This window comes from Pleurodeles waltl, chromosome 12 (assembly GCF_031143425.1).
Source record: "Pleurodeles waltl isolate 20211129_DDA chromosome 12, aPleWal1.hap1.20221129, whole genome shotgun sequence".
In the NCBI taxonomy this organism is placed as follows: Eukaryota; Metazoa; Chordata; class Amphibia; order Caudata; family Salamandridae; genus Pleurodeles; species Pleurodeles waltl.
The window spans coordinates 607304920-607332867 of NC_090451.1; the positions used below are offsets into that span (position 1 = coordinate 607304920).

General features: G+C 41.4%; 1 protein-coding gene across 6 annotated transcripts in view; it reads left to right on the top strand.

Annotated features, from left to right (window-relative positions):
* LRRC71 (leucine rich repeat containing 71) overlaps positions 1-27948 on the top strand; it is a 147870-nt gene that overhangs the window by 98390 nt on the left and 21532 nt on the right. For all 6 annotated transcript variants that reach the window (XM_069217869.1, XM_069217868.1, XM_069217870.1 and 3 more), the window contains exons 12-13: positions 2891-2993; positions 24024-24109. In XM_069217869.1, coding sequence (XP_069073970.1) covers positions 2891-2993; positions 24024-24109 — 189 coding nt within the window. The remainder of the gene's footprint in view (positions 1-2890; positions 2994-24023; positions 24110-27948) is intronic.

Sequence of the window (27948 nt, forward strand, 5' to 3'; positions counted from 1 at the left end):
GTGGGATGAGGGCTAAAACAAACTGTCCACCAGCCAAGTTTCTCTATCATGGGGATCTTCGTTGACTGTCTTAAATGCTGGATGTCCCCATCCCGTATGAGATCCGTTAACACTCTTTTTATATACAGAGCAATTAGCTCTATAAACAAAATAAAAGCAAAATAAATCTCATATTACAAAGTTAAAAAAATAATTTAAAAACGTAATTTGGATTAATAACACTTATAGCTGCCTTGCTACCTAAACCTATAGAAAACAAATGTCGATTTATAATCAATTCTAATCACTTCTTATGTTTTTTGGAACACAACATTCAAGCACACAACAATAAACACATTGATTTCCTAAGAAAAATGTTTGCCCGACAATTAAGTGTCCTCCATGACCAGTTGTCTGTTGCACTTACTGTGAACCAGTCTGAGATGCCTATCCCCAAAAAAGTTCAATACCTTATTCATAGTGGTTCTTAAACACATCTTATACTCGGAGGCAAGAAGAAACTCTGGTGCCCTGTAGAGCATTTTACCAACCTTTTCCACTCACAAGACTAAAGAGGTCCACAGGGTAGGTAGTACTCATGAACCAGCTGGAGAGGGAACATTCCTTCCTCCCTTATAACACCAGGTTGGGGAGTGCGTTGTTATTCTACCCTAACCTAGAAATCATTTGTACCTATGGAAAATTGGTTGCAAAAGAATAACACATTCTATTTAATTGTCTGTTTTGTAACTGATCTCTCTACCATATGTACTTTTCTTGTTGTTTTCACAATACTTTCTCTTAGATACTGTTCAATGAATTTAGGAGCCCCCAGCAAAAATTACATTTTAGTGTTTTTCTTTCCCTTGCCATTTTTGGGGCAATTTAGCTGCAATCTGCCTCAACTTTGTAGGACTTATCACCCAACAATCAGCCTACCGGCATGCTTCTGTTCCCCAATGGTCACCGAACGCCACCAATGGCAAATGGCCAGTAATTACAAAGTATAGTGTTATAATCAGGACCATTTTCCAGATATTTATAATTAAAAGAATTCTGACTGACCATGAACCATATTTTTGTACTGCTTTTTGTACTTTAATTCAGCAATAAAGTTTATGTTATATCTGGAGCTTCCAAGGATTTTCAGTGCTCCGGGTACAAAAAACAAGTCTCCCCTAGGTAGGTCCTGGACAGCCCAGAGGTTAGAGTACAATTTATTTAAAAAGTAGGGCACTTACTTCCAAGTTTTAAATGTCCTGGTAGTAAAAAAATCTTAAATTCGTTTTTCACTAAAGCAAGGTCTATTTCCCCAATAGGATAACATTGTAGTTAACTTATTACATTTTATAAGTATAATTTCCAAATGGCAAGAAATTAGCAGTTCATTTTTGGTGTCTATGAAATTATAACGATAAACCCTCTTTAATGATAAAGTCCGATTTGTTATATTACAATTTTGAAAATGCCACTTTTAGAAAATTGGCATTTTCCTGCCCTTAGTCCTTCTGTACCTGTAGGCTGTCTTGGGTCATATGACTGGTTGTAGCTGACAGATCCTCCCAGACAGCCACACAATAGAGGGATGCCGTGTGCCTGAGTAGTTCATCTGCAAGCAGGATGTGTGGCAGAGCTGAGCACAGCCCCACTTACAACTGAACATCCTATGCTCTGCTGTCACACAGTGGACCTAATGAGCCTGTGTTGTCACTTCAACCAGCTTGGAGCCAGGGAGGGCGAGGCAGGGACTTGACAAGTGGAAAAGAGGCCAGTTCTGCTCTCTTCTGAGAAGTGTATATCTCGGACATTTGATAGGGATCTCATTCTAACTCTAGAAATTAAGGCTTCTTGAGTGGGCTGTTCTCACTGTGCCAGGCAAGCATTCTGCCTAGATGTTTTTCAGGCTCTCTGCACGTTAACTCTCATCCCTTACCTGCAGAATTAAGTAGAAGAAAACTTTATTTACTTTCAGTAGCAATTTACTGATAGACATTAAATATTCCTGTAGCTTCTCCAGTGTTGTGCCTCCTCCCCATCTCTTAAATGTTGTGCAATAGTTTGGTACTGGCTTTATGGTGCTGTAATACATATATTTATATTTTTGTCTTAACTCTGTGGGGCAATAACATGAGTCAGAGCTGACATTATGGGTATGACCTAATGTCTTAATGGACCCAATACGTCACATGTAGTGGTAACAGTTAGGTGGCTATGCGGAGTAAGGCAATCTGGCACTGCCTGGTGCACATTTATTTGTATGTTTACAGACAGTATGTTGCCTGGGGATATTTCCAACGATGAAGAATCATTAGGAAGATAAAGTTTCTATCAGAAAATCGATTCCCAAAGGTAAGCACTTGGTCATTTATTGTGCGGTTCACACTAAGCTCCCTGTGCAAATGACCATATGTAAATTAACTGATGTAGTGTTGTTTGTCAATTTCAGAGTTCAGGTTTGTTCACTTAACTATAATGTATTTTGTACCCTGCAAAAACTAGACACTGTGCTTATGAAAATCAGTCTACTCTTCAGTTCAAAAAGGAATTTGATTCCTTCAAAAACCGGGAAAATAACATATTCCAAAATGTATGTCAATGTTTTCCCTTTGCATACCTTTCCACTTGCTAACATTTGCTGGCTGACTACCCATGTAGGATTCTACCCTTTATTCCATATTTGTACTGGTTTTCTTTGAAATTCTGTCTTCGTGTGCATGCTTTCTTGTTATATAATCGAACAGCACCCGATTAATACTTGGGTTAGGTTGCGTTGTGTAATTATTTAATATATGTAATGAATTATATGTGATATTTAGTTTAAAAAGTACATTTTAAATATATCCTCCAAAACCCATTAGAAAACGTTAAATATCCAGTGAGCTTAGTAAATCGACAGCCAAATATATTTCAGGAAACCTCTAAAAAGGATGAGAAACCAGGAACCATGCAGTCAGGAGCAATGACCAGTCAGAGTGGTCAATCAAAGAAAGAGGACCTAAAGGGAGCAAAAAAACGTGAGTAGAAACTATATTTATGATTTTATACTTGCTCAACAGCACCAAGGCATTAAAAGAATGAAGCTGGTCAAATAGCACTCCCTTGAACAACAAATGGATCGATCAACATGGAATCTTCAATAGTGTTTAAAACTTGAATACAGAACATTGTGAGGAAAAAATACTGTTGGGTTGTACAAGTATGGCATAGGTTGAATGTGCGGTGTGGAGGAACCTGGACACAGTGAAATGTGATACAGTGTGTTATGCATACAGTTAGATCAGCTTTGCACTAAGTTACTCTTGAAGATGATAACTGAGCAAATATTCTCCTCAACTTTTATCCCCAGGAAGTGTACTAACTGCAGGACATCTTTTGATCTCATCAAGGCTCTTTTAGTGATTAACCCAAACTTCTGCAAATATGGCAATAGTATTTTGCAAAATACAAAAAATTGCTGATGTCTTGTGGCGTTAATCTGTAATGCACCAGACCACTAACTCACTTTCAGTAGAATATCACAAACATTCAGGAAATGAGCAAGAGTTCTCAAACACTGTTTTTTTTTTTTATATATATATATTCACATGCTTGAATATTCCCCCGTGGTCTGACTGAAATTCCTTGGAAGCTTAACACAACATTGTTTCAGCACACTCAAACAACATTGAAAATATACATAGACTGTGTGAGGCTATTCACCTCATTATGTGAAAAGAATGCTGACAAATGAGGTCGATAGACACAGAACTCCCAACAGAGGTTGAGCTGCTCAGATTGTATACAGAAGTCAATGTGTCAACAGGGAATTCTTAGAGCGATGCTCGTAATTATTTTACTATTGTTTATACAACAGTTGGTGTTACCCTGCTCACCTCCATTTGCATAAGGTAAGCAGGGTGTGTCCTTTTGTTCTGGTTGGATAGTCCATTAGAGTTTCTGTCATCTTGCGACACCCCTACTAAGTCTATGGCTTTATTCAGGTCGTTCACCTGTTGAGAAGAAAACCGTATAAAGATGATCTTCATAAGAAATGCCTTCTGCATGTCCACCATTCTGGGTATTCACCAGATGAATGCAACATCTGTGAGAACTACTGCTCCAAGACTTCAATGAGAAGAAGATAAGGCTCCTACACATCTTGAAGGAAATGTCACCTGGTGGAAATTCATCAAATGTGCTCCTCTTGGTAAGGACAAATTGCTCAGGCTTGATTTGTTTTAGCCTTCTCAGAACTTTTACGACCTCTACCACAAAAACTCCTGTGCCTACTTCTACGGTGTGGTAAGCCAGTGCTATGAAGAAATCAAGACTTGTAAGATCTGGACCATTTGTCAACATCGCATAGATCCTATGATATCAAGAAACCGTCTTCAGCTATCGACAAGACTTTCAAAGTCTGCTTCGTCTGTGACCACACAAGCAAACCTCAGACCGTGAAAAAATCTTCATTTATGACAAGTTCCTGCTTTGTCAATAACTCTACAGTCGACAACCACAAACAGTGATCCTATCTTATTGTTAAGGTTTACTCCAGTGATAAACACCACAGGAACCACCACTTAATTGACGAGCTCTGCATTTTTGTCTTCGCTAGCCCAGTCAACAAACGTTCTATGATAGACTCACCCATTTGACAATTTAGTACACGGCTTCTCAGAAGATGCCACCATCATCTACAGTTACACCTTTGAGAACTGGATTTCAAAAAGTGCTTCGAAGTCTTTTGAATTCTAGTATATCTTTAATTCAGACATTTTCACCTTACAAAATATGCCTGTGCACTCCCCTTAGATCCTTCAAGATTCTGGTCACAAAGGTAAGAACCACATTGTTGCAGACAGTGAGAAGGAAATATCATCCATGATTCAGATGACTCGCAGGATGACAACCAGTGTGCCTAAAGTAACCAGGCAATTAACCATCATGATTTAGACATTTACTGGATACCCCCCAAGTAGTGAACAAAACCTCTAGTTCTGCAGTGTTTGCACAACAACCAATTTTACAGCGTCCCGCTTGAGTGCTAAGTACATTACAACGTGCACCAGTGTTATTATTAGTCCTGTCAGATGCCATACCAAATATCACATGGCAAATCCCTGCTGGCTTAACAACTGAAAATAAACTCCCACCAAAGGCAGACATCAAAACCCTGAGGAAAAGAAGCAGAACCAGACAATCAAAGCACCTGTTCAGACAAAGGCCATGGGGATAATGATAGCAAAGATGAAGATGAACATAATCCACTTTTTCAGTACTTTGTACACACTTAAACTTGTGCATGGTTTGCCGTGAGGCTTGATCACTTTTTGTGTCCTTTGAGCTTAAATAATGTACGGGGGCACGGTATGCACATTCCTGTGTGGTCTGCCATTTCACTTGTTGAACTGCTGTATAACATTTAATTTGACAAGGCCTTATCTTTGTATCATAGAATTTTATGGAGGTTAATAATCCTTTCGTCCACAGGAAGATCCTGCCAATTATGCATTGCGTAAAAACATTGAAGTACAAGCCACAGATTGTCTGTGAAATATTTATTGCATTCAACCACGATCCTTTGATGTTGTGATTTATTGGTTTTTAAATTATGTATAATTAGGCATGCTTCATGCACTTGTCCACTGCGTCTTTGCACGCATTCTATACTTTTAAGCTAGAATTATTACCATAATTTGATCCTGATTTCTTGCATTTTGCACATTTCATGTGGACTTATAGTTAATCATAATGTTATGTTTTTCCTACTATGGTAATAGGACTCCATGTTCATGATAGCAGCACCCCCGAGTGTGGGAGACTGAGTGCAAACCACACAGTTAGTAGCTGTCTGCCTAACTCATGGCTAGCTCGCAGTGCCTCACCTGAACCTGCAAACCTGTTGTGGTAAAAAGTGATTATGGCAACCTGAACACGGAACTCTGACTCCTCAGGGAAGACGTGGAAACAGATAGTACCCCTTTCGCTCAGTCACTCACGCATACCAAGGCGAGACACAGAAATGCGAAATAGGTTTCCAATGTGTTTATTGAAGCAATCATATTGTAATATAACAAGCATGTGCTGCGATAATTAGGTAGATGAAGCAAATCAAGTTAACCAACATTATGATCATAGTGAAGAAGATAAACAAACCCACCATGTGTGCTTCTAGATGGTCTAGATATTCCTATCTAACCCTAGGTCAATGTCTGAGAACATAGTGGTTGTAACTCTCTGCCTGGCCCAACTTAGCCCTAGCCCGGTACCTGGATAAGATAGCAGGGAGTCTGTCTTTTGTGTAGATGGCAATCCTCTTGGGAAGCTGAGAAGTAAGCACTAGCAAAGCTCAGGATTGGTAACATAATGCCCCAAAAAATACATCAATTTGTCTAGATATGTATTGGATCTCCCCATAGGTGCAGCTGGACAAAGTTCCTATTGCTTGTAATTTAAAACTGTCCATGAGGTACTAGCTCTGTGTAGGGAATGGTGTCCATAATAATGAAAACAGAACATTTCCGATAATTTGCAGAATTCATGTACATGTCTTCACTTTCAAATACAGTATAATATTTGAGCGAAGAAAGCATAGAATCAACTGTTTTCGCATCCCAGACTTGATACACAATACCAGGTATAGTGATATAATTAATGGAAATTTTAAATATATATAGAATTTAAATCATTTCAAAAGGGCCAATATATCATGTGGTACTTTATCCTTAACAATCCAGTCAGGAACTGGAACCACAGAAATGTTCACCAGGGACAAGTCTCTTCGCACCTTGTGAGAAGACAAATAAGGCTTTAAAACCTCATCTACCAGTTTAACTGCAGAGCGTTCAGGATAATAATGTCAATGTATAAGCAAAAAGAAGACAATGATAAATTCAATCCACAGAAAGAACTTAAGCAATGCCAGTGTAATCCACAGGTAAGACCATGGTCGGATCAAATAAGTGTGTTTATGCCAGTTGAAATGCTTACATATACCATGTTAGTAAGTGGTAGTTGAAGATGAGAAAAAGTGGTCTACGTTGATTACATAACCAGAAGCAGTCTGTGCAAAAACTGGAGCTGGTGCAGGTGAAAAATAACTGGTAGATGCCTCGAATGGTGGTTCATCATAAACAAATGCATCGGTTTGTGATGTAGTAGAAGATTGCTAATTTATATTTGTCACATTTTTGGTGGCAGTAACTGGAATCAACAAAAGTTCATTCTCCTCCATCCCTAACCTAGGGGAAACAATTTCAGTGCTGTTTAATGCTTGAAGAGGTATCACCAGTATGGTGGTGAGAGGGTAAAGGGAACTACCCAGGAATCGTCGCGGTCTACTGTGCAGAATCAGCCGCATGATGCAACATTATATGATTAATTGAGACAATCTTTTGTCTTTACAACCAGTGAGCAGAAGTAGAATCGCAGTTCCGGTATCTTGAAACCCAAGAACTTACACTGGTGTTCTATAAGATGGGCCAAGCTCTGTTTTTCACAGGAGTGTTCTTGCGGACCTGATGCCCAACTTTTGGAATACAGCCTGTGGAAATTGTTTAATACCTAATTTCCAAAGTGGCAGCTTGTGTATTGGGATGTTCATCTCAGAACTGTTGTAATTCCTATAAGACTGTGAGACTACATTTATGTCAAAAGGGGTTTCTGCTACCACTTCGCCAAGACCATCAAGATCTGGGGCGAACATTGGAATGCCAAACAGGACTTCATATGGTGTATGGCTTCCCAGTGGTCTTCTAGGTAGCCTATTTAACTTTAATGCTGTCTAGACCTTCATATAGGTGATAGATCCAACTATGCCCTGAACCTAATATTCTTAGCTGTTAACTATTGCTTGAAGTCTCAGTTTTCCCTTTCCACTATCAAATTTCCCTCGGGATGGTAGGGGGATAAATAATGTACCACAACACCTAATGTTCTGATGGTATCCCTGTAAGCCTCAGAGGCAAAAGTAGGGCCCTAGTCCGAATGGACGAGAGCAACTGCTTATGTCGCTCTTAAGACTTGCAATTCTTTAATAACAGTGGGAGTGTCCGCCAATTGTTGTGGCCACACCCAAAGGAATCTGAAGCAGGAGTCTACTGCTAGTAGAAAGTGCTTGTATGCACCATCAGAATTTAAAGGGCCACAGTCGTCTAGGTACATACACTAAATAGGCTTGTTTGAAACGAAGAGTGGTTTCTGCGGTGACCGCTTGGTGGTGGAATCTTCAAATTGTTGGCAGAAGTCACAACTAAGGATATACTGCTTGGTCTGTTTGTATAGGTCATGCCACCAGTATCGTTTTTGTAATAGTGAAATTGTATTCGCCACACCAGCATGGGAATAAGCAACACCCTCATGAGCTGGGTTAGTTAGTTCCAGCCTACAATTTCATTGGGGATAACCTGATCACCCACTCCTGGGATTGTTACAAAGGGAATGTTGTGGGCACTTAACTGGTAAGAATATTTTGCTGGATATGCTTTTGGTAAAGGAGTGCCATCTGCGGTGGCATTCACCGCAGCCAGTATTTCATCATCCACCCTTGTATGAGAATGAGTTATCACAGCCACAGTTGCCGTAACAACTACAGACTTGGCCCTTCATGATTTGGCCAGTGAATACCCTACAACCTGTATTCTGACATGGTGATGGCCCACCTTATACATAACATGAGCCCGTGGCAGTTTTGTCCGTAAACTCTGCCACTTTCCCCCAGAGTATTTCATACTTGATGGTCTTCCTTTGGAGTCTCTGAAACCATTAAGGCACCAGTAGTGCAAATTGTCACTGAAAGACCGGACAAAGTAATATGAATCACATAGATCAATGTGAGGTAGTCAGGATTCATATTTTCTAGTGTCACAATCAATGCTTTCAGTTCAGCAGGTTGTGTAGGTCAATCCCTAAGGGACTGTGTGAACATTTGTTGCAGGTAAAATTCACCATCCCACATAACTCCTCACACAGCAGTGCATGCCGCAGAGTATTGATGTTTGGTACCAACAGTAGGTTGAGCTGAACCATCAGTGTAAATTATATATTTATACTGATCTAGATGCATAACATTAGTGGGCATGGGGTATTCAGGTTCATAATGGAGACATTCTTGAGTCTGCAATTTGGGGTCAAAATCAACATCAGTGGCAGTGAAGGAGGTGGCTCATTGTATCCATCGTGGATGTAATGCTTTTGCATTTGGATTGCTAGCCTTTGTAACAGCCTCTAGGACTGGGACTAGGGTAAAGACAATAATGTGTTTCTCTGGGCCAGTGGTCTTTCCTCAATGGCAGCCATTTGAGCTGCAGTCAGTATTTTTTCAGTACAAGCAAAACCCATTGGAGTATAAATGTGATTTAAATGCAATAGGTTCTGTGTCACCTTCAGTGAATGTGATATGTGTAAAGCCAATAGTACCCGGAATTATCCGGATGACCACATTTGTTTAGTTTTTACGTGTAAGTAAGTGTTTTGCTTCAAGCATGTCAGTCTTTAGTGATCTGAGTATTTGTGTAAGTTGTGATGTCCAATGTTTGCTTGAAAAATCTGCTCATATCAAGTCAGAGTGGTTTTATGAATTGCGCATAATCTGGTATGTATATTCTGCCAAAGTTAAAGAATCCTAGCAAGGATCGCAATTTTTTTAATGGCATTCTGGTTGTTGTAGTTGTGCACACTTCTCGAGGAATTGTGGCACTCGACAATTCACCAGAAAGCTTGTATCCCAAAAACAGGACATTGAGGAACACGATATTTGTTTTCTTAAAGTTGAATTTGTAGCCATGTTCGGCAAATCCCAACACAGCACGATCCACCCTGGCCAAATGTGTGTTTATGCAATACAGATGTTACACAGGCAGAGAACAGTCCCAGACTGTTCTTATACCCTTGAGGAATTGACAAAATGTGTGCTTTTAGCCGAGAGCGAGGAGAAAGCTGTTCAATCCCTGCTTTAAGGTGTTGTGCTTTGACAAAAAAAAAACTAACAGAGATATCCAAGGTTATTTTGTATTTTTTTTACATACAATGTTGTTCATTAATGCTATACTGTGTACATTTTGAATTGCAAATGGGTGTGTATGACTGTTTAGGTGTAAGTAATCTAAGACAATTCTATAGGACTAAGCTGGCTTAGGTACGTGGGGACACACAGGGTTCAGTTACTCCCTGGTGCTCAAGTTGTGAGAGAATCTCCCTCATAGGGGCTTTTGCATCATGTTTTATAGGGGACTGCGGTTGTACTTGTGGGCTGGACCTTATAGGTTTAACATAAGGAGAACCTCTTTACCAGCCCACATGGTTGTGGTACAATGCGATGCCTGTGCTAGAACCCAATCGGTAGCATAGGCTTCTTTTACTTGTTCTGAAATTAGGACTGAAAAACATGGCAAAATTACATATTCTCCATGTGGGAGCATTCTTACAAACTCTGGCGACCAAACTTTTTCTGCCAAAGAATGTTGTAGCTGAGCATTAACCCGTCTCAGAAAAATACTTTAATTGTGTGCATTATGTCCCCCTCAATTTGAATGTTTAATATATAAATGCGGTCTAGAGGGGTGAAACGCGTATCTGGGGTTTCAACTTCTATATAGTCGTTAGTTGCTTGCACATCCCGAAACTCTTAAAGATTCTGGCAAACTATCATGACCTCTGCTGGGCTGTCTAGCAGAGTCACTGCCCACGTCCTGTTCCTCAGCAACGTTCTCAATATGTGTGCCATATTTTGCTAGAATTCTCGCAACCACCTTCTTTTTGATTGGGGTATTGCTGAGGAAGTTTCTCTTTCTTTTTTATTAATAGGTCGGACAAGCGTTGTGAGTCCTTCTATGGTTTCAGGTACTCCTTTGTTCTACGTTCTGACCACCCACTTCTCTCCGTCCACCTGTCAGAAGAGTCCTGAAAGGAACTAGAAGGGTGTGTATCAGTATACTGATACATGTCCGGTTCTTTCCAATTATCATGGTTACGTAGATTGTAACGTTTCTCAGAGGTCTCTGTAGGCTTGCTTGGTGTTATCCTTTTCAGAATTACTTTTAAGCTGTGGCTTATTTAGTCTGGCCCCCAAATTATCGCGACCTATGCTTGTATAAGTCTCGGAAGTTATTTTTGGTACCTCCCGTTCCTGATCTATTTGAGGAACTTGTGTGAGCCGTTCACACATCGCCAATGCTGCTGCTTCCCCTTTAATATTTCTGAAAATAATTGAGGATACCGTAGTGAAATTGCCCATTAATTTCATCCTCAAGTCCAGGGCAGGAACAGCCCTGTGTTCATTTTGAAGTTGTTTTAACACCTCCTGGAAAACTGCCAGAGATGCTGTACCGTGCGTTATGGCATATACTAGGGCAAATACTGTGCCCCAAGTGGCACAGTCATCTATTGAGGGAACCATTCCAAATGGCAAGCATATTTTGAGAATCCTGTGTTTATCGTGGGGTCCCATAGAGGGAAGCACTGCTTCCAGCTGGTTTGTGTTTTGAGCAATCCTAAACTAAATTTCTTCTTGTTTGGTGGGAACTTTACCCATAATTGCATTAATAGTTACTGGGTTTATCCCTAGTGGAACCAGTTGTTGCTGGGCAGCTGGAGCAGCCCTTGTTTGTGGAAGTATTTAATGTGGCAGTATTTAATGTTCAAATTATGAATTGTATTAAGCAGCTGTATAATCTTACTAGATTATTATACAATGGGTGCAGATCTCCTGCCTGTAAATTCTGTACATTAGGAAACGGGGGGTATGCAGCTAGGACTGTTCATGAGACCTCGTCATTACTGATGGGTCCACTCTTTTGTTCTCAGTAACGTATGGTAGGGTGTTTGAAACCAATTTTGGTGTGCTGGATATGTTAATGGTATTTCTAGATATTGATATACTCTGTATGAAGTGTTTGAATTAGCACTGACTGCAGGAAAATGGACCTATGAATAAAATGTCTCTCCTCTGTATGCATCATGTGCCCCTACCACGAACTTACCATCTCCACCCCCAGTGGGTACCCCATTTGCGTGTAAATGTATGACTGCATGTCTACAATTTTCTGGCAATACTACTGGTTGAGCCATTTTAAATTTGAATTCATAGAAGAAAGCACCAGGTTGGGTATCCCTGTAAGAGTTCAAGCTTGAACAACCTACAGGCTAATATAGGGGTTCCTTGTATAGATGAGAAGGATATTTCCCTAACACTAAGGATGTCGCTGTATAGAGCTGAATAGGACACCTTAGGCATATGAGAGAGAACTACTAAGAAAATCTGTTAACTAAGTACCTGACCTTAATATGTTGGTGACAGCATGTTGTGTGGTTCCTGCTATGGTAATAGGACGGCATGTTTAGAATAGAAGCACCAGAGTATTGGAGACTGAGTGCAACCCACACCATTAGCAACTGTCAGCCTAACTCCTGGCTAGCTCACAGTGCCCCACCTGAACCTCCAACACTGCAACCTGAACATGGAAGTATGACTTCTCACTCGTACCCCTTTCGCTCAGTCACTCACAGATGCCAGGGTGAGACAAATGTGAAATAGGTTTCCAATGTGTTTATTGAAGCAATCGCATTCTGATATAAACAGCATGTGCTGCGAAAATTAGACAGATGAAACAAAGTAAAGATGAACAATCCCACTATGTTGTGTGGTTCTAAATGGTCTAGAGATTCCTAACTAATCCTAGGTTTACATATGAGAGCATAGTGGTTGTAACCCTCCCCCTGACCTGACCTAAGGGATTAGCCCCAACCCCATATGTGGATAGCAGGAGTCTGCCTGTTCTGTAGATGGCAATCCTCTTGGGAGGCTGAGAAGTCAGCACCAGCACAGATGTCTGTTGTGTAGTATAAGTCCCAGGAGGATAATGACCATAAAGCCTTCTACCCCGTGGCTCACTGTGTGATTTATATAATACCCCATGCCTCATTTGGACTACATTTCTGATGTAATGCTGTGTCTTGGAGACAGAAGTTTGCTTTTGCACTGGCAACACAAGTTAGCATATCACCTACTGCATGTAACATCCTTGGAGAAGGAGTACAGATATGACGTGATGCAAAGGCTGATGAAATGTACAGCATGATCCTTGCCTTCCTAGAATGAAGCAGTTGATAAAATATGTAAAAGCCATTGCTAAAAGCTGTCTTGTTAAATCGTGAATAAAAATGTGTATAGATGTCATTATCAAATCACTTTATTCAGTTAAAATGTTTTCAACCATAAAAACATATAAATAAGCAATACATAAAAACAGTTAAAATTTCAATTACAATCAAGATCACAATACTCATTTGAATGATCCATAAAAGAATAACAATAGAAATATTTATACAAACACTAGCAAAAGTTAAAAATTAACACTATTTTGCCACGTTATAGCTCCTTTTAAAAAGGAACCTAACCCTTGCCACACCAACGCATCAGAAGTCATACACAACCACATAAAGGCTGGACGGTATTGCACAAAACCCCTGTCTCTCAGAAGAGGGACTAAAAAACATTTCCTAAAAGGTGCATAAACTCACAAAACATAGTAAAATGGAATAAAGACTGTGGGGAAGGCCTGTCACACTGACACAATTTTATATACTTTTGATTAAACTGCCCTAACGGAAAACACACATTACTTCTAATTGCTCCCAGATGAAACCTCGTGATAAGCGTCCTTTCCCATACATTTTTAATCTCTAGGAGGTAGGTCTCTGGGCCCACCCCTGTGTATAGATGTAAATAAGGCACAAGCTGGTAAAATAAGCTAAGACAGGGGTTCCCAACCCGGGTACTAAAAGGGTCTTATTGACAATAAATATTGGTACTAAATACTTTTTCCTGGGGGAACAATGCTCTTTTTAGGTTGCACAATCATTATTCAAGCATGTGAATCTATGAAAGATTCAATACTGGAAAAGGAAAAATTAGTGAACTATGCAGGTCTCCAAATGTAATATCATACAAAGATTCACACATGAACCGCTGACCTCCAGGGTTATGATGTTTTTTTCCAGATGTTGTTTGAGTAATTGTAAAAATCTGAGCAATTCAGTCTTGATAGGGAGTTGGAGTTCTGAGTAGCTTCACCTTATTATCTAGAGTTTGGGTCTCATAATGAGAAGGATAGATTGCATATATTGGTTATGGCTGCTTTTAATGTGATTTGAGCGCATTTAAAACTCTATTATGTTAACGTTGACTGCCAGGACTTCCTGGCCCGACAAAAAGGAATATTCAAGCATGTGAATCCATGAAAGATACCAAAGTTGGAGTACTGTAATAAAGATAAGTAATTTTTTCTTTAGTCATCTACAGACACTGAGATGGAATGCAAATAGGTTGAACACACATAATTGGAAAAGGGGTTAAGAGTGTCAAACCAACACATCCCCAAGTTTACAAACTCTAAACAAGAACATGCAGCAGTTGTAAATGGATGATATTGAACTTTACGAAAATATAGTAATGTTATATGTACAGCTTTCCTGAAGTTGATGTCTGAAGTGGTTGTTTCTGTAATGGTTATGGTGCAATGCCTGAACTGGTTATCTCCTCTCTTTTCCCATAGATTAGAGCTGGATTTGTTTGCTCTAAGTTTGGGTGTGTCCCCCCTATAAGAGAAAGATGGATGTGGTTTCCTCCTGCAGTTGAGGGTTGGGGTGATAGTCTCTGTGAATGTGGTGTCCTCCTATAGGTTGTGGGTTAAGGTGTATATCCTCCGATATATCTATTGCCCTCCCACAGGTAAGGAGTGTCATGGTGGTTATCTATCTCTTCTGGATGATTTTGTAGCTGAAGCTTCGGATGGCTGATACCTCTGAAGGATATGTTGTCACCTACATGTGATTACTAGGGTGCTTGCCTCTTTTTGTTAGCTTTTGTTATCCCCATCCATCCGGCCATCTAGGTCTAATTATTTTTTCCTATGCACCATGTATCTTTAAAACCAGCCCTACATTTTATGTAACCTCATTTATGGCTAGTTCTGCTCTGAATTCTCAATAACCCCATGGATTAGGCATGGTCCCATACCATTCTGTCAGTCTTGCAGACTAAGAATCTCAGCCTTTGGATAGAGGTTGATAGAAGAAACCAGGTTAAAAAGTGGGGAACATAAAAGGGAAGAGAAAGAGTGAAAGACTCAATCAATCCCCTGTGAGCATGTGCCCAGCTTACTCCTACTAACGTGTTCTCCCACAAATCCTGGAGAGAATCTGTCGGAGCTTTGTATACTGCGTACTATGAACCATACCTTACAACTCCTAACATGTCCACCTCTCTTGCTAGACCTTGAGAACTGGTCTCAATGCAGCAGGCAGACCAAGGACAGGCCTGGGGTGCTGGCAAAGCATCGGATTGGAAATTGATATGATCTGCCAGATACCCTGATGAAGACTTCTTCCGCAAACTTGAGTTTGCCTTTTTCACACAAGTCTTTACTTTCAGGGAAGTAAGGAAGTTTGCAGTCAACAGTCCTCTAGCTCTCTCTATGGACCAGAAGTTCCCTGGAAGAAACTGAGGAAGTGCATCAGTATGTTGAGCCAATGGTGTATGCTACTATATTAAAAAAAATATTTAACATAACAAATCTATTTTCGTACATATGGACAATACCAGAGGCCCATATATACTACAAGAGCAGAATGACTGTTGATCTTTGACAGGGGAGGCTCCTCTGCTAAAGCGGAGGAGCGTCGCCCTACTGGATTGTAGGGAAAGGAAAAATAAAATGATAACAATGCTTTTGCTGTGTTAGGCTGGCCAAACAGACATGCACACTTTGCATGTTCCCTACCCTGCTGTATTGCACAGCTGAGTGGAGAACATGCCCAGGCTCCCACTCCGAGTCTGAGCAGTGAAAGAGGCCGCTCATACCAATCATGACGCTGCTGTCATGCTGGTGACAGCAGGGTCATGAGTGGCTGGGAGCCTGTGCAAGCCAGGAAGAGGACAAGTACAGAGGGGAGACGACAGCGTCTCCCCAAAGGTAAGCTATTTTTTAAAATGTTTTTATTCCCCCTTCCCCATCCTGCCCCACTACCCCCCATTGAGTGGCAGCTGCCCCTGATCTCCAACCTTCTATGTTGTAGGAAGGGAACAAAGGGATGCGGAAGAGGCTCAGATGACATGCAGGCACTCTTGATGGCTACAACACAGCCAGTGGCGAAGCAGCAGTACTGAGAAATCTTTACTAGCCACATATTCTCCCGGTGTAAACCATGAGGTAACATATCAACCAAAGAAGAAGAGAAGGCAATGCACACTTGACTAATGCTTTCATCAGCATTATGAAACAGAAATGAAAACAAAGGCACGGAACACTTAATCCCCTAAAGGTTCAATCTTCCTTTGGGCCAGCCCATTTTAGATGTTAAACTCCAAACAACGTAACGGGAGTTTTGGAAACAGTGGATGTTGCATCAAATAAAAATGATAATAAGTAACATAAAATTTACTTAAACACATAGATCCAGATTATATAAAGTGGGCTTGAAAAGTGCTGTTGTAAGATTTGTTCCATGAATGGTTTAGGTTGGTTGGTGTAGCCAGGAAGCTCTGAAGTGTAGTACTTCAGCATGAGTAGTAAGTATTTTTAGCGCTGGATCCCTATTGACTTGCTCTTGTTTTGGCTACCCAGCAGTATTTGAACAGTAACAGAAGCTAAATAACACAATTAAATATAGATCAACAATATAAAGTGCAATGCACTATAACACAGCACCAGAAAGTATCCCAGTGGGAAACAAAACATAGCAACAATAGAAACACATTAACAAAACAACACAACACACCACAAAAATAAAAAATAAACAATACGCACAAAAAGACAGCACAACAACGCAGTCACACAAAACAATACGACCACATAACACAAAACTGCTGTGCACCCAACACAATACTGTAAATTAATACAAAAAAGCACAATTGTATGGTCTTGTTCTGTTGTATTTCATCGTTGTGTTCTGTGTATTTCTGTTGCTCTTGTATGTGTTTGTTGTGTTGATGTATTTTGCTGTTGCCTAAGTGTATTATATATTTGTTGTGATGTTCTCCTTTTGTAGTTGAATTTTTGTCTTCTGTTGGTGTATTGTTTTGATTTCAGATGCTTGATTTTGTTTGTGAGTGGTGGTGTTGTGTTTTTTTGTTAATGGTACAGGGTGTGATGTTGTTGTAGCTCAACAGTGGCACCTACTTAAACAAGCATTTGCAGTGTGAAAGGTCTCGCATTTGTGAGACTTAGAGCTATTGGCGTTGTAAATGCATATCTGGACTTTTCCTGCCACATAAATTGGTCAACCCTGCCTCAGAATTTGGTCCTCTCTGCCACATAATTCCTGTGGCCCTGCATATAAACTAAAGCACTTCCATTTACCTTCTTTATATATCTGCTGCAATGAATGAAAATAAAGCCATTTAGCATCCTAATTTAAATCTGCCATGCTAATTAGAATAGAATACCACTTTCACTGCCCCACCATCAGAGTTGCTGGGTGACTAACAGAAACGCTGGGGGGAGACTAGGAGTAGAAGTATTAAAAATAGCCTTTAATGTTTTGCTAAATAATTGATGCATGTTATATGGTGTGACAAGGTGACCTTGGACCTCGAGGGAAGATGCAAGGTAAATCGGAGAGTGACAACAAGAGCACTTGAGTGTTTAAAAAAACACTGCTTATTGAAGACAGTGCTGTGAAATGGACTGGCGCTGTATTGTTTGCCTTAAAACCTCCAAGCCTGGTCTGTAATCCTGCCCCTTCGCTTGACTTAAAAATGGTGAGAGTCTAGACAATCACTTCATCTTCTTGTGTATAATTGTGCAATGTAAAAAATATACATTGTGCAGTCTCTGTATGATATTCCTCTCCATTAGAATGCCAATCGAGTCATATTCATTTATATCTTCAAGGTACAACACAGCATGTTTGAGATGTTCCTGCTACAATCCAAATGTTAAGTACAAGCTCCTGGCTGCTTTTTCTTGGGAGGTCGTTGGTGGTAAATCAAATGCCTAAAACACAGATATTTGTATTTCCTATCTTTCAGAATTAATGGAACTTCCTCTGGAAAAGACTTATGGAAACTTCAAAGATATACACCAAGAAAACACTGCCTTAACTTGATAAAGACACCACAGAACGATAGATTTGTTTGCTTTAAAAAAACTACATTTTTGCGTGGTTCTTATAAAATATGTCCTACGATTAACTCTGTGGAAATCGGGAGCGCCTCTGAGCGTTCCATCATTAGATCACGTTCCCAGCTGAACCCCTTGATGCAAGAAACAGTCTGTTTTCTGCGACAGTCTGTTTTTTCTAAGTGTTGCTATCCCCTTTGCAATCTTGTACATTATTTCTCTTAGCTTTAAAATAACCAAAAGGAGACTTACTGGCTCTATAATAAACCTCTTAAAATGAAGGACTAAATAAACACACATGTGCAGAGCATCCATAAAACTGTAGCCCTAATCAGTCAAGTGACTTCAGAACCAGTACTCCATGGCTTTCCCTCATTTAAATGGATGACTCCATTTTGGGACAGAAATTGTGCTAAGCAAAACTGTGCTAACCCCAGGGAGACATGCATTCAAAAAACTGTATTCAAGTGGAAACTAAAGAAACTTTGTTTAAGTGTCGCGGTGGGGAGATCTGGAGTGCCTGCCTGTCGGAGAGGGATTAAAATATGATTGCATGCTGTTTTGTTTCCTCCACAGCATTCTATTTTCTATAGCGCGGCTACAGGGCGCACGACCATCTGTGCGCAAGAGAGGGAGGTGGAAGTAGAGCCAGCGTCTCTGGCGCTAGGTGTTTGGATTGCCCTTAATGTTAAAGTTTAACTATAAAAAAGGAGTCTGTAATACCTACATAAGCAAGTGGCACAGAAGGAATGTGCCCAAACAGCCTCACAAGCTTATCCTGTAATACCTGAAGAGTGAACTGGGCAGAACAAGAGAAAGTTGCGCTGCTTCCCAAGCGCATCCATGATTAAAGATAAACTGCGGCGGCCATGAATCAGCCGCGTTGATCTTAACAAAAAAGTAACAATGGGGCAATGGGGCATGTGCACAAATTATCAATTAATACTGATTTTAATAAAATGTCAGCAACATGGGAGGAGGGGGGATGGACTAATGTGGCAATAAAATGCAAGCAGCTATCAGCCTGAAACACCCACAGTGTAACAGGAGCAACAAAGAAATAAAGTAGTCCGTCAAAGCAACAGATAAAGAAACAAGGTGGAATTATACAGTAGTTGGTCCCTGCTCTGAAAAAGAAAAAGGAGGGACAAAGAGGCAGAACCGACCACTAGCGAGCAAGGATTTTGAAAGGACACTGCAATGAACAAATTAAATCACTTTAAGCCCACAGTAGAAGTATACTTAAAAGTATATAAGAGGTTGTACGCTCATGCTCGACCTAAAAAGAACAGATTCTCTTCTCACACAATACTGCGGCCACAGACCCATGAACAGTACAATGATAAAAGGTGTGTCCACCAAACACAGCGGTATTAACCACTGAGGGCACATAATAACGTTGCCAAAAAAGTTTCAACCTGGCCTGGAATGATAAAGATATTATTGATATAAATGAGCTTGGAGCAGAAATGCCTCCACTCGCATATCATCTGCTTGCATCACTCAGACCTATTTTTGATACACTGTCTACTCTGGTTCAAATTTTGCCTCCAAAAAGAACTGTTTAGCAATAAAACTGAAAGCACAGAAAACACATCTATTTTTGCGGGTTTTTGGACCACAGTAGACTGGCAGACACAGGAATGAGAGGACTTCTGCTAGATCATTTGACTGTCCTCGTCTGTAAAGTTCACGCTCAAATAACCTCCGTTCAGCTTCATAGCGCTATAAAACATACATAAAATTAATATTTTTAGAGACTGTAAAGGGTTGTGCACTGAACATTCCAGAAAATGCAGCAGCACGAAAGAGAGAAACATGCCCTAGAAAGGCATCAAATCTGGTTCAATTTATTTCATTAACTGTCTGTTAGAAATGAGGTCTTTGGTTGACAGTCAGGTTACCCCCTGTTCAAGCAAGGACCCTCACTCTACTCAGGGTAAAAGAGAATCACCCTCAGCTAACCCCTGCTTCCTCCCCCCTTGGTAGCTTGGCACGAGCAGTAGTCTTAACTTCAGAGTGCTAGGTGTAAAGTGTTTGTACCCACACACACAGTAACTCAATGAAAACACTACAAAATGACAACACAGGTTTAGAAAAATAGGAAATATTTATCTAAACAAAACAAGACCAAAACAACAAAAATCCACAATACACAAGTCAAGTTATCAATTAAAAATCAAAAAGAGTCTTTAAGTAGTTTCAAACACACACTAACACTGTTAGCGTGAAAAAGTACCTTGGGTGTGTCAAAAATAACTCCGCACAGGCGAGTGTGAGTCAAAAAGGGCTTGTGATGCGTTGATTCCACTCACTAGCGAGACCTTGCATCGTTTTTCCTTTCGGCGGGTCAGGGCGTGCCGTTCCTTCTCTCCGCAGGAGAGGGAAGCTTCGATCCGGTCAGCACTCTCGGGTCCAGGCAGGCCTTGCGTTGTTTTTACACACCCAGCGGTACTTGCGTCGGAAATCCAGCCACATGATGATTCAAAAACCACGCAGCGTGGGTTTTGATCTCAGAGTCTCTGTCAGCGATGCTGCGCGTCGTTACTCCTGCTCTGTGCATCGATTCTTCGGTTGTGTTTCTGGCGAGGGTCGATTTTCAGCCACGGAGCCGGCGGCACGTCATTTCTTCACCCGCAGATCGGAGTCACGTCGATCTTTTCCCCGCACGGCACTCTGTGCGTGGATTTCCTCCTCTTAGGCTGCCAACTTCTCCTTTCAGGGTCCCAGGAACTGGATGGGCACCACAGGGCAGAGTAGGAGTCTCTCCAGAGACTCCAGGTGCTGGCAGAGAGAAGTCTTTGCTGTCCCGAGACTTCATACAACAGGAGGCAAGATCTAAATCAAGCCCTTGGAGATTTCTTCTCAAGATGGAAGGCACACAAAGTCCAGTCTTTGCCCTCTTACTCTGGCAGAAGCAGCAACTGCAGGATAGCTCCACAAAGCACAGTCACCGGCAGGGCAACTCGTCTTCCTCAGCTCTGCAGTTCTTCTCCAGGCAGAGGTTCCTCTTGGTTTCCAGAAGTGTTCTTAAGTCTTTGGTTTTGGGAGCCCTTCTTATACCCAATTTCTCCTTTGAAGCAGGACTACTTCAAAGTAAAGTCTCTTTTGACTGTGAAATCCTGCCTTGCCCAGGCCAGGCCCCAGACACTCACCAGGGGGTTGGAGACCGCATTGTGTGAGGACAGGCACAGCCCTTTCAGATGTAAGTGACCACTCCTCCCCTCCCTCCTAGCACAGATGGCTCATCAGGATATGCAGGCTACACCCCAGCTCCCTTTGTGTCACTGTCTAGTGTGAGGTGCAACCAGCCCAACTGTCAAACTGAACCAGACAGGGAATCCACAGACATACAGAGTCACAGAAGTGGTATAAGCAAGAAAATGCTCACTTTCTAAAATTGGCATTTTCAAACACACAATCTTAAAATCAGCTTTACTAAAAGCTGTATTTTTAAACTTTGAGCTCAGAGACCCCAAACTCCACATGTCCATCCACTCCCAAAGGGAATCAACACTTTAATCAGATTTAAAGGTAGCCCCCATGTTAACCTATGAGAGGGACAGGCCTTGCAACTGTGAAAAACGAATTTAGCAATATTTCACTGTCAGGACATATAAAACACATTACTATATGTCCTACCTTAACCATACACTGCACCCTGCCCTTGGGGCTACCTAGGGCCTACTTTAAGGGTTCCTTACATGTAAGAAAAGGGAAGGTTTAGGCCTGGCAAGTGGGTACACTTGCCAAGTCGAATTTACAGTTAAAACTGCACACACAGACAGTGCATTGGCAAGACTGAAACATGATTACAGAGCTACTTATGTGGGTGGCACAACCAGTGCTGCAGGCCCACTAGTAGCATTTGATTTACAGGCCCTGGCACCTCTAGTGCACTTTACTAGGGACTTACTAGTAAACCAAATATGCCAATCATGGATAAACCAATTACATACACATTTTGTAAAGTAGCACTTGCACTTTAGCACTGGTTAGCAGTGGTAAAGTGCCCAGAGTAACAAAAACAGCAAAATCAGAGTCCAGCACACATCAACAACCTGGGGAACAGAGGCAAAAAGTTAAGGGAGACCACGCCAAGAATGAAAAGTCTAACACTGACAAACAGACACAAACACACCACGGAATTGAATTGCAATTTGGAAAATAAATTATATTTTACATAACGACCTATGTCACCCAATATTATTTAATGCCTAGTTTAAGGGGTTTCTTAGGTGTTGTCATACTCACTTTTCATAGATGAGACCATCTCTGAATACAACAGACATTTCTGTCCTGAAAATAGGAAAGGTTGGAGTTCTGAAATGATGTACAATCCAATCCAAAATTCGTATGTCTGAAAACAGAACCAGATAAGGTTACTATTCGCCTTGTTTTACGCTTGCAGGGCAACTGTGCTGCTCTGCACCCTCTGTTGGTTCCTGCTTGGTGGTCTCTGGTGCGGCTACCAAGTCTACTACTGGCATGTCTCCTATTTAAACTTGCACTTTCCTTTTGAGTGGACAGTTACACTTGCCCAAGGAACACAAGGCATTCCCACTACAACGGTCTGAATGGCCAGACTCTTAGCAAACCATATACATGGATTGATGCAGCATGGCAAGTATGCACAGGCCACCCATTGCTTACCTGAGTCAGTGCCTTCACAAGTTTGGAGGTTTATGTTTGGGATCGTGGCAGCTTGGAGTAACAGAGGATTCAGAGGGATGCCACATTTGTCATAAGATGGCTGTTGAATTTGGGTTGCCTTTAGTCGTCTTTAAGAACTTTAAAAGTTAATTACCATTTGGTAGTCAAGGCCATGAAGAGAAAAGGAGTTTAACAATGCATTATGGATACCTTATGACCTGCCTCTTCATTTGGACTACCTCTTGTCAGAGTTTTGCATGTCAGGTTAGAGGTTTCTTACAACTCCACGGCTTTACTTCTCTTTACCAGTGAATTGGATTACTCTTCTGCAGCTCTTTCTACTTTCAGCTTGTAGGTTCCTACCATATCATTGCAGCATGGTGCTTGCAGGTCAGGCTGCTTCAGATCTGCACTTTTAACCTAATCAACCAAAGGGGCTAAGAATTTCAATGCTCAGTCTAGTGTTCCTCTTTTTAGAAAATAAAGTACTCTATACTTTCGCTGTGTTTAATATTACCCAGTTCAGCACATGCGGTACTGATCTAGATCATGATCCTCTCATGTGGTGCTTCACCCTTACTCCCTTCTGTGACCCCCAACCCCGCCCCCCCACCTTCTAGGTTGACCCTAGGCAAAGTTGCCAATCAGAAACTATGGCAGATGCATGAATAAGGCTCTGGTGCAGAATACTGCTGATCCACAAGTCAAATGCTAAAACAGTTCACGTCATTGCTCGAGTTCTAACTCAGAGATTCTCCGAGTTTATGTATGCGCACTGTGGACAGGGCAGTTTTGGGAAACATAAATGCAGACATTGATTCTGCGTGTGCTGTCCACACTGATGATTCGGTCCCAGGGGTGATCGCTCAGAGCAGAGCTGAACACCTGTTTTATGCAATTGCATTGTATAAAGAGGACGCATAACTTTGCATTTATTCAAGTTATTACATGAGCTACTGTTTCTGCGGGCAGCTCATTCATTACCTAGGAGAAATTTGGAGTTTAGTTCATACGCCTAAGACGATGCAATCGCATTAAAAAATGCACAGCAGTGCACGGTGTGAATGCCCACCATAACTACATGGACTAAGTCTGAGACAACGTCTGCTTTTTTCAATCCTTTTGGCAGTGAATTACTGAATTGGGTACACTTCTGTCTAGTATAGGGTTGTAGAAAGTATCCACCTTATTCTAAATTATTGAAGCGACGTTTTTTTTTTTACAGGAAATGTATTTGTGTTGTTACTCTGTTTAACTCAAGTTTCTAATCAACTGTTGTTTTTGCCAACCTAGAGCTTTCAAACATAGATCAGAAGACCGTCAGAGGGAGAGGTCCAAAGTCTGCGAGAGACAAGCGTCCACCTGCCGCAGAGACCGAGGTGAGGGAAACAGTACAGTTTCAGCCCAAGTGGTCACTTTTTATGGTTGTATGTCACAATACCGGTGGGAAATATAGATCTGCCAAGATATTGTAGCCAAAATGTCAAGGACAAAAATATCACGAGGGTAAAAACAGATTTACATCTATGTCCCTTGAAGATGTATTTATACGTATCATAAAGGTGCTTAGAAGTGACATAGTACGTCTGTATCCCCGGATTACAATAATGATTCAGTGGGGGTCCCCAGGTTCCGGTAATGATAAAGTGGGGGTCCACAGAAGTCAAAAAATTGGGAACCAGTGCTCTAAATAGCCCATCAAGACCCATTTTCCCAAATGTACACTCTTCCACTAAAATATCATTACAAAACTACACAGCAACATCTTAATTCTAACTGCTAAAAAATGTTTGTTGAATTAAAGAAAGCCTGATAGTCATTATATTAGTATAGTAGAAACAAAGGTTACATGGGCTTTAAGAAGCCTAGATGCTTCCAGTCTCAATTTTCCAGCTGGAGAACGTGGGGCCTAGGAACACTGCGTGTGGTTTTAACCTAATTTCCAAAGATTTTTCAAACGGAAGATCTGATTTTACACTATTATTCAGTGTTTTTCATCACTAAGTGACATTTTCTGACTGTCGTGGGCTTCTCCAGTCACAATGTTTTTACTGTTTGTGAAGTAGAAATCGAATGCCTGGAAAAATGCATCTTTAGACTCTCAGTAAGTCTGCATCGCCGCCCCTTCCAAGCTCATATTCCACTGCTGAATATGTATTTTGTATGAAAATGTCTAAAAGGACCCTTAAAGATCATGAAAGCATCAGTCTGAGCTGTAAGTCTGAAGACCTGAAGGGCAGGAACAAGAGGAAATCAAAAATGATTCATTCCACTACTCTGACTAAGCCCTCAGCTCCAGAGGACCCCCAAAGTAGGAGGATCCGAAAAAAGACCCAGTCTTACCTGTCCTGTTACCATTGGCCTCACTCAATGTCAGTAGGATCATCTTCAGCTAAAGGCATGGCTCCGACATGTTCACCATCGGGACTGTATCTTTGTTGACGCCGAAATATAACCACCATTCGGTTTCAGGTAGACCATTTGAAGTCTAGACACACTTTACCACTTATACAGGTGTTGCCATTGAGGCTGTCGACGTCAGAGTCCTATATTTTATCATACATGTCAACTTAATTCCATTGTCTTCTCTAGCAGAAGTGTTATTGCCCTATTCTGGATGCAGCACCAGCCTATTTTGCTCCTTTATATTTCAGAATTCCTGCAGAAGATCCAATTCAAACTCCTTTGAGACAGTTAAATCTGCAGCCTCTGAATGTGATTGTCTTAAGAACTGCCTCGATGTCACCAATCAGAAAAAGGCACCACATTCACTCCTGCCTCTTCCGGAAATTGCTCCCAGAGGATGTCATCGTCTGAGAAAGCATAGACTAGAAAGGTCACCTTCTTGGTGAGATTAACAGGAGAGAGGCAGACATGTCATCTCTTTTACCTCAGCATCCTTCACTAAACAACTATCTAGAGTGTCTACAATGGATGACATCACCTTATTTCAATATCTCAAAACTGAATGTTCTTCTAGAAGCTCCTCACAAATATGTCTGTTTATTTATCCAGGCCCCAGAAGAAGAGCCCCTAGTTTTTTGGAGTTATCAGAAGATATTTTTAAAATAAAGTACTGGCCTTGAGAACAGGGTCCAACACTTGACCAGTATCAGCAGTCAGGAAACACCACTGATCAGCTCCATAGACATTTATTTCCCCGCACAGAAAGAGCAAATGAACGGAGGGCACAGGGAAAAGGATGGTGATAGTGCTGCCACTGTCCTTAATGTTTTAAACGTTACTGCCATCTTTGGAAGAGACTGACAGACACTTGGGAAGCTCTACAAAATTTTACAGAGAAGTTGTTTTGAGAAAGGTGGCAGGATTTTACTGAAGTTGTTCAGGAAGATCTTCAAGCAAATCATCAGTACATCCATATACTCTGCTGATTTAGTGATAATGGGATCACTGTAAAGAGATCATCCTTGTTACGGCTGACATCTCAAGCAATATGCTCAAAAAGAGATTCTTGATCTTTCATTTTCTGGATCCTGGCTATTTGAACAACATACAGAAGAGAAGATAATCCACATCAAAAAATGAAGCAGTGACCCTTAAAAGCAGTGGGGCTAGAGGAGAGGGAGTACTGAACATCACAGTGTTGTGACCGCTGATATTATCAATGGCAAAGGGTTAAATCCCCTCAATGGACTTACCTGGCCCATGAGGAGCAACTCCAAGCTGTAGGTGAGGCACCAGCAGAGGCGTCCCTGCCATCACAAGTGGGGGACCAAGTCAAGCCCTTCCAAACAGGTGCAATTGCCCATCACAACTGGATGGGCACCATCCAACACCAGACTATGATCTGTCCATACTCCCCTCCTTCTGGGAGATATATATTTTTTGTAACACATTTTCTTAAGGTTTTAGGCACATTATGAATTAGTACAACAGGAGTGATCCCGCAACAGCAACATTAGCATTGACATCGAGGATTCACTAGTATGCATCAATGAACCCCCGTTGGGCGGTCCAGAAAAGGCAGATTGCAACCAGGAGTACTTGTTTACGGTGTTTAGTGTGCAAACACACTACATGAGTTAGAACAGTGCATGTTTGAGGAGTAGCAATGGGGATAAGGGCAAAAAACCCAGATAAACGGGGAATCAAATAAGCAAACTCAAACAACCAAACACTTGATGGGGTGATGTAGTGGGCTGGGAATATGAATGCATATGATGTGGCGCTGGGGAAAGCAACATGCCTGGGGTGCAAGAGAATCATGTTAGTCTCCAGTTCCATCATGCAGGTCAGGGTGGGCAAAAGACACCGGTCAAGACTTCACCTTCTGGGTCCATCAGCTCATATGAGGACACTCTGCCCAAAGGGGAGAGCAACCGACCATCGCCAGTGATGAGGGTGCAGTTTTACAATATCTGATCCAGGGCCTGTGTACACTCAGAACGGCAATGGTCTCTCTGCGCCTCCAGTTTCAGAAGGGCACCTTGGCATTCAGACCATTTGGGACAATTCATATTTCCACTCCTGTATGTTGGGGCCTGTGGGGAACTTCCAAAGCCTGGACAAATGTCATTGGGCCAGGTCATGAGCAAAGTCAGCAAATTTAGTGGTGATTAACTTGGATTTGGATTTATGGAACCGCCCGAGCGAACAGACTGCTGGGGTTGCCAATTAGTCCTTCAGGCCAACTAGTAGCATTTAATTTACCCTCACTGCCTGGTACGTGGTTTACCACTTTCCTAGGGACTTTTCTGTAAATTAAATATGCCAACCAGGTATAAGGCAATTTTACCATGTTTTAGGGAGTGAGCACAAGCACTTTTAGCACTGGTTAGCAGTGGCAAATTGTACAGAGTTCTATGTCCAACAAATAGGAATTCAGCAAACCAGAAGGGGTACAAGGCAAATCATTTAGGGGAAGGACCACCCTAAGGCTGACAGGTCTAACAGCCGTCAATCCATAGCACACGAAAGTGATGTCAATTCGGAGTGTGAGGGCCAACAGTTCATTTGCTAAGAAAAATAGTAAGGGTAAGTGGGGGCAGTCCTCTTTTTTTGCATGGCACAGATATAGCAGTACCAGTCTACATACGAGCCAACTGGTTTGTGTACAGCAAATGTGTTGAGGCAAACCTCATGCTTGCCAGAGTGATGTAGAGGTAATCCCAACATAGGGAATCAAAGACTTTCTCAATATCCATTACATTCTCATTTCCTGGACTGCTACGTCCCCTGCCAGAGATGTTTCCACTGC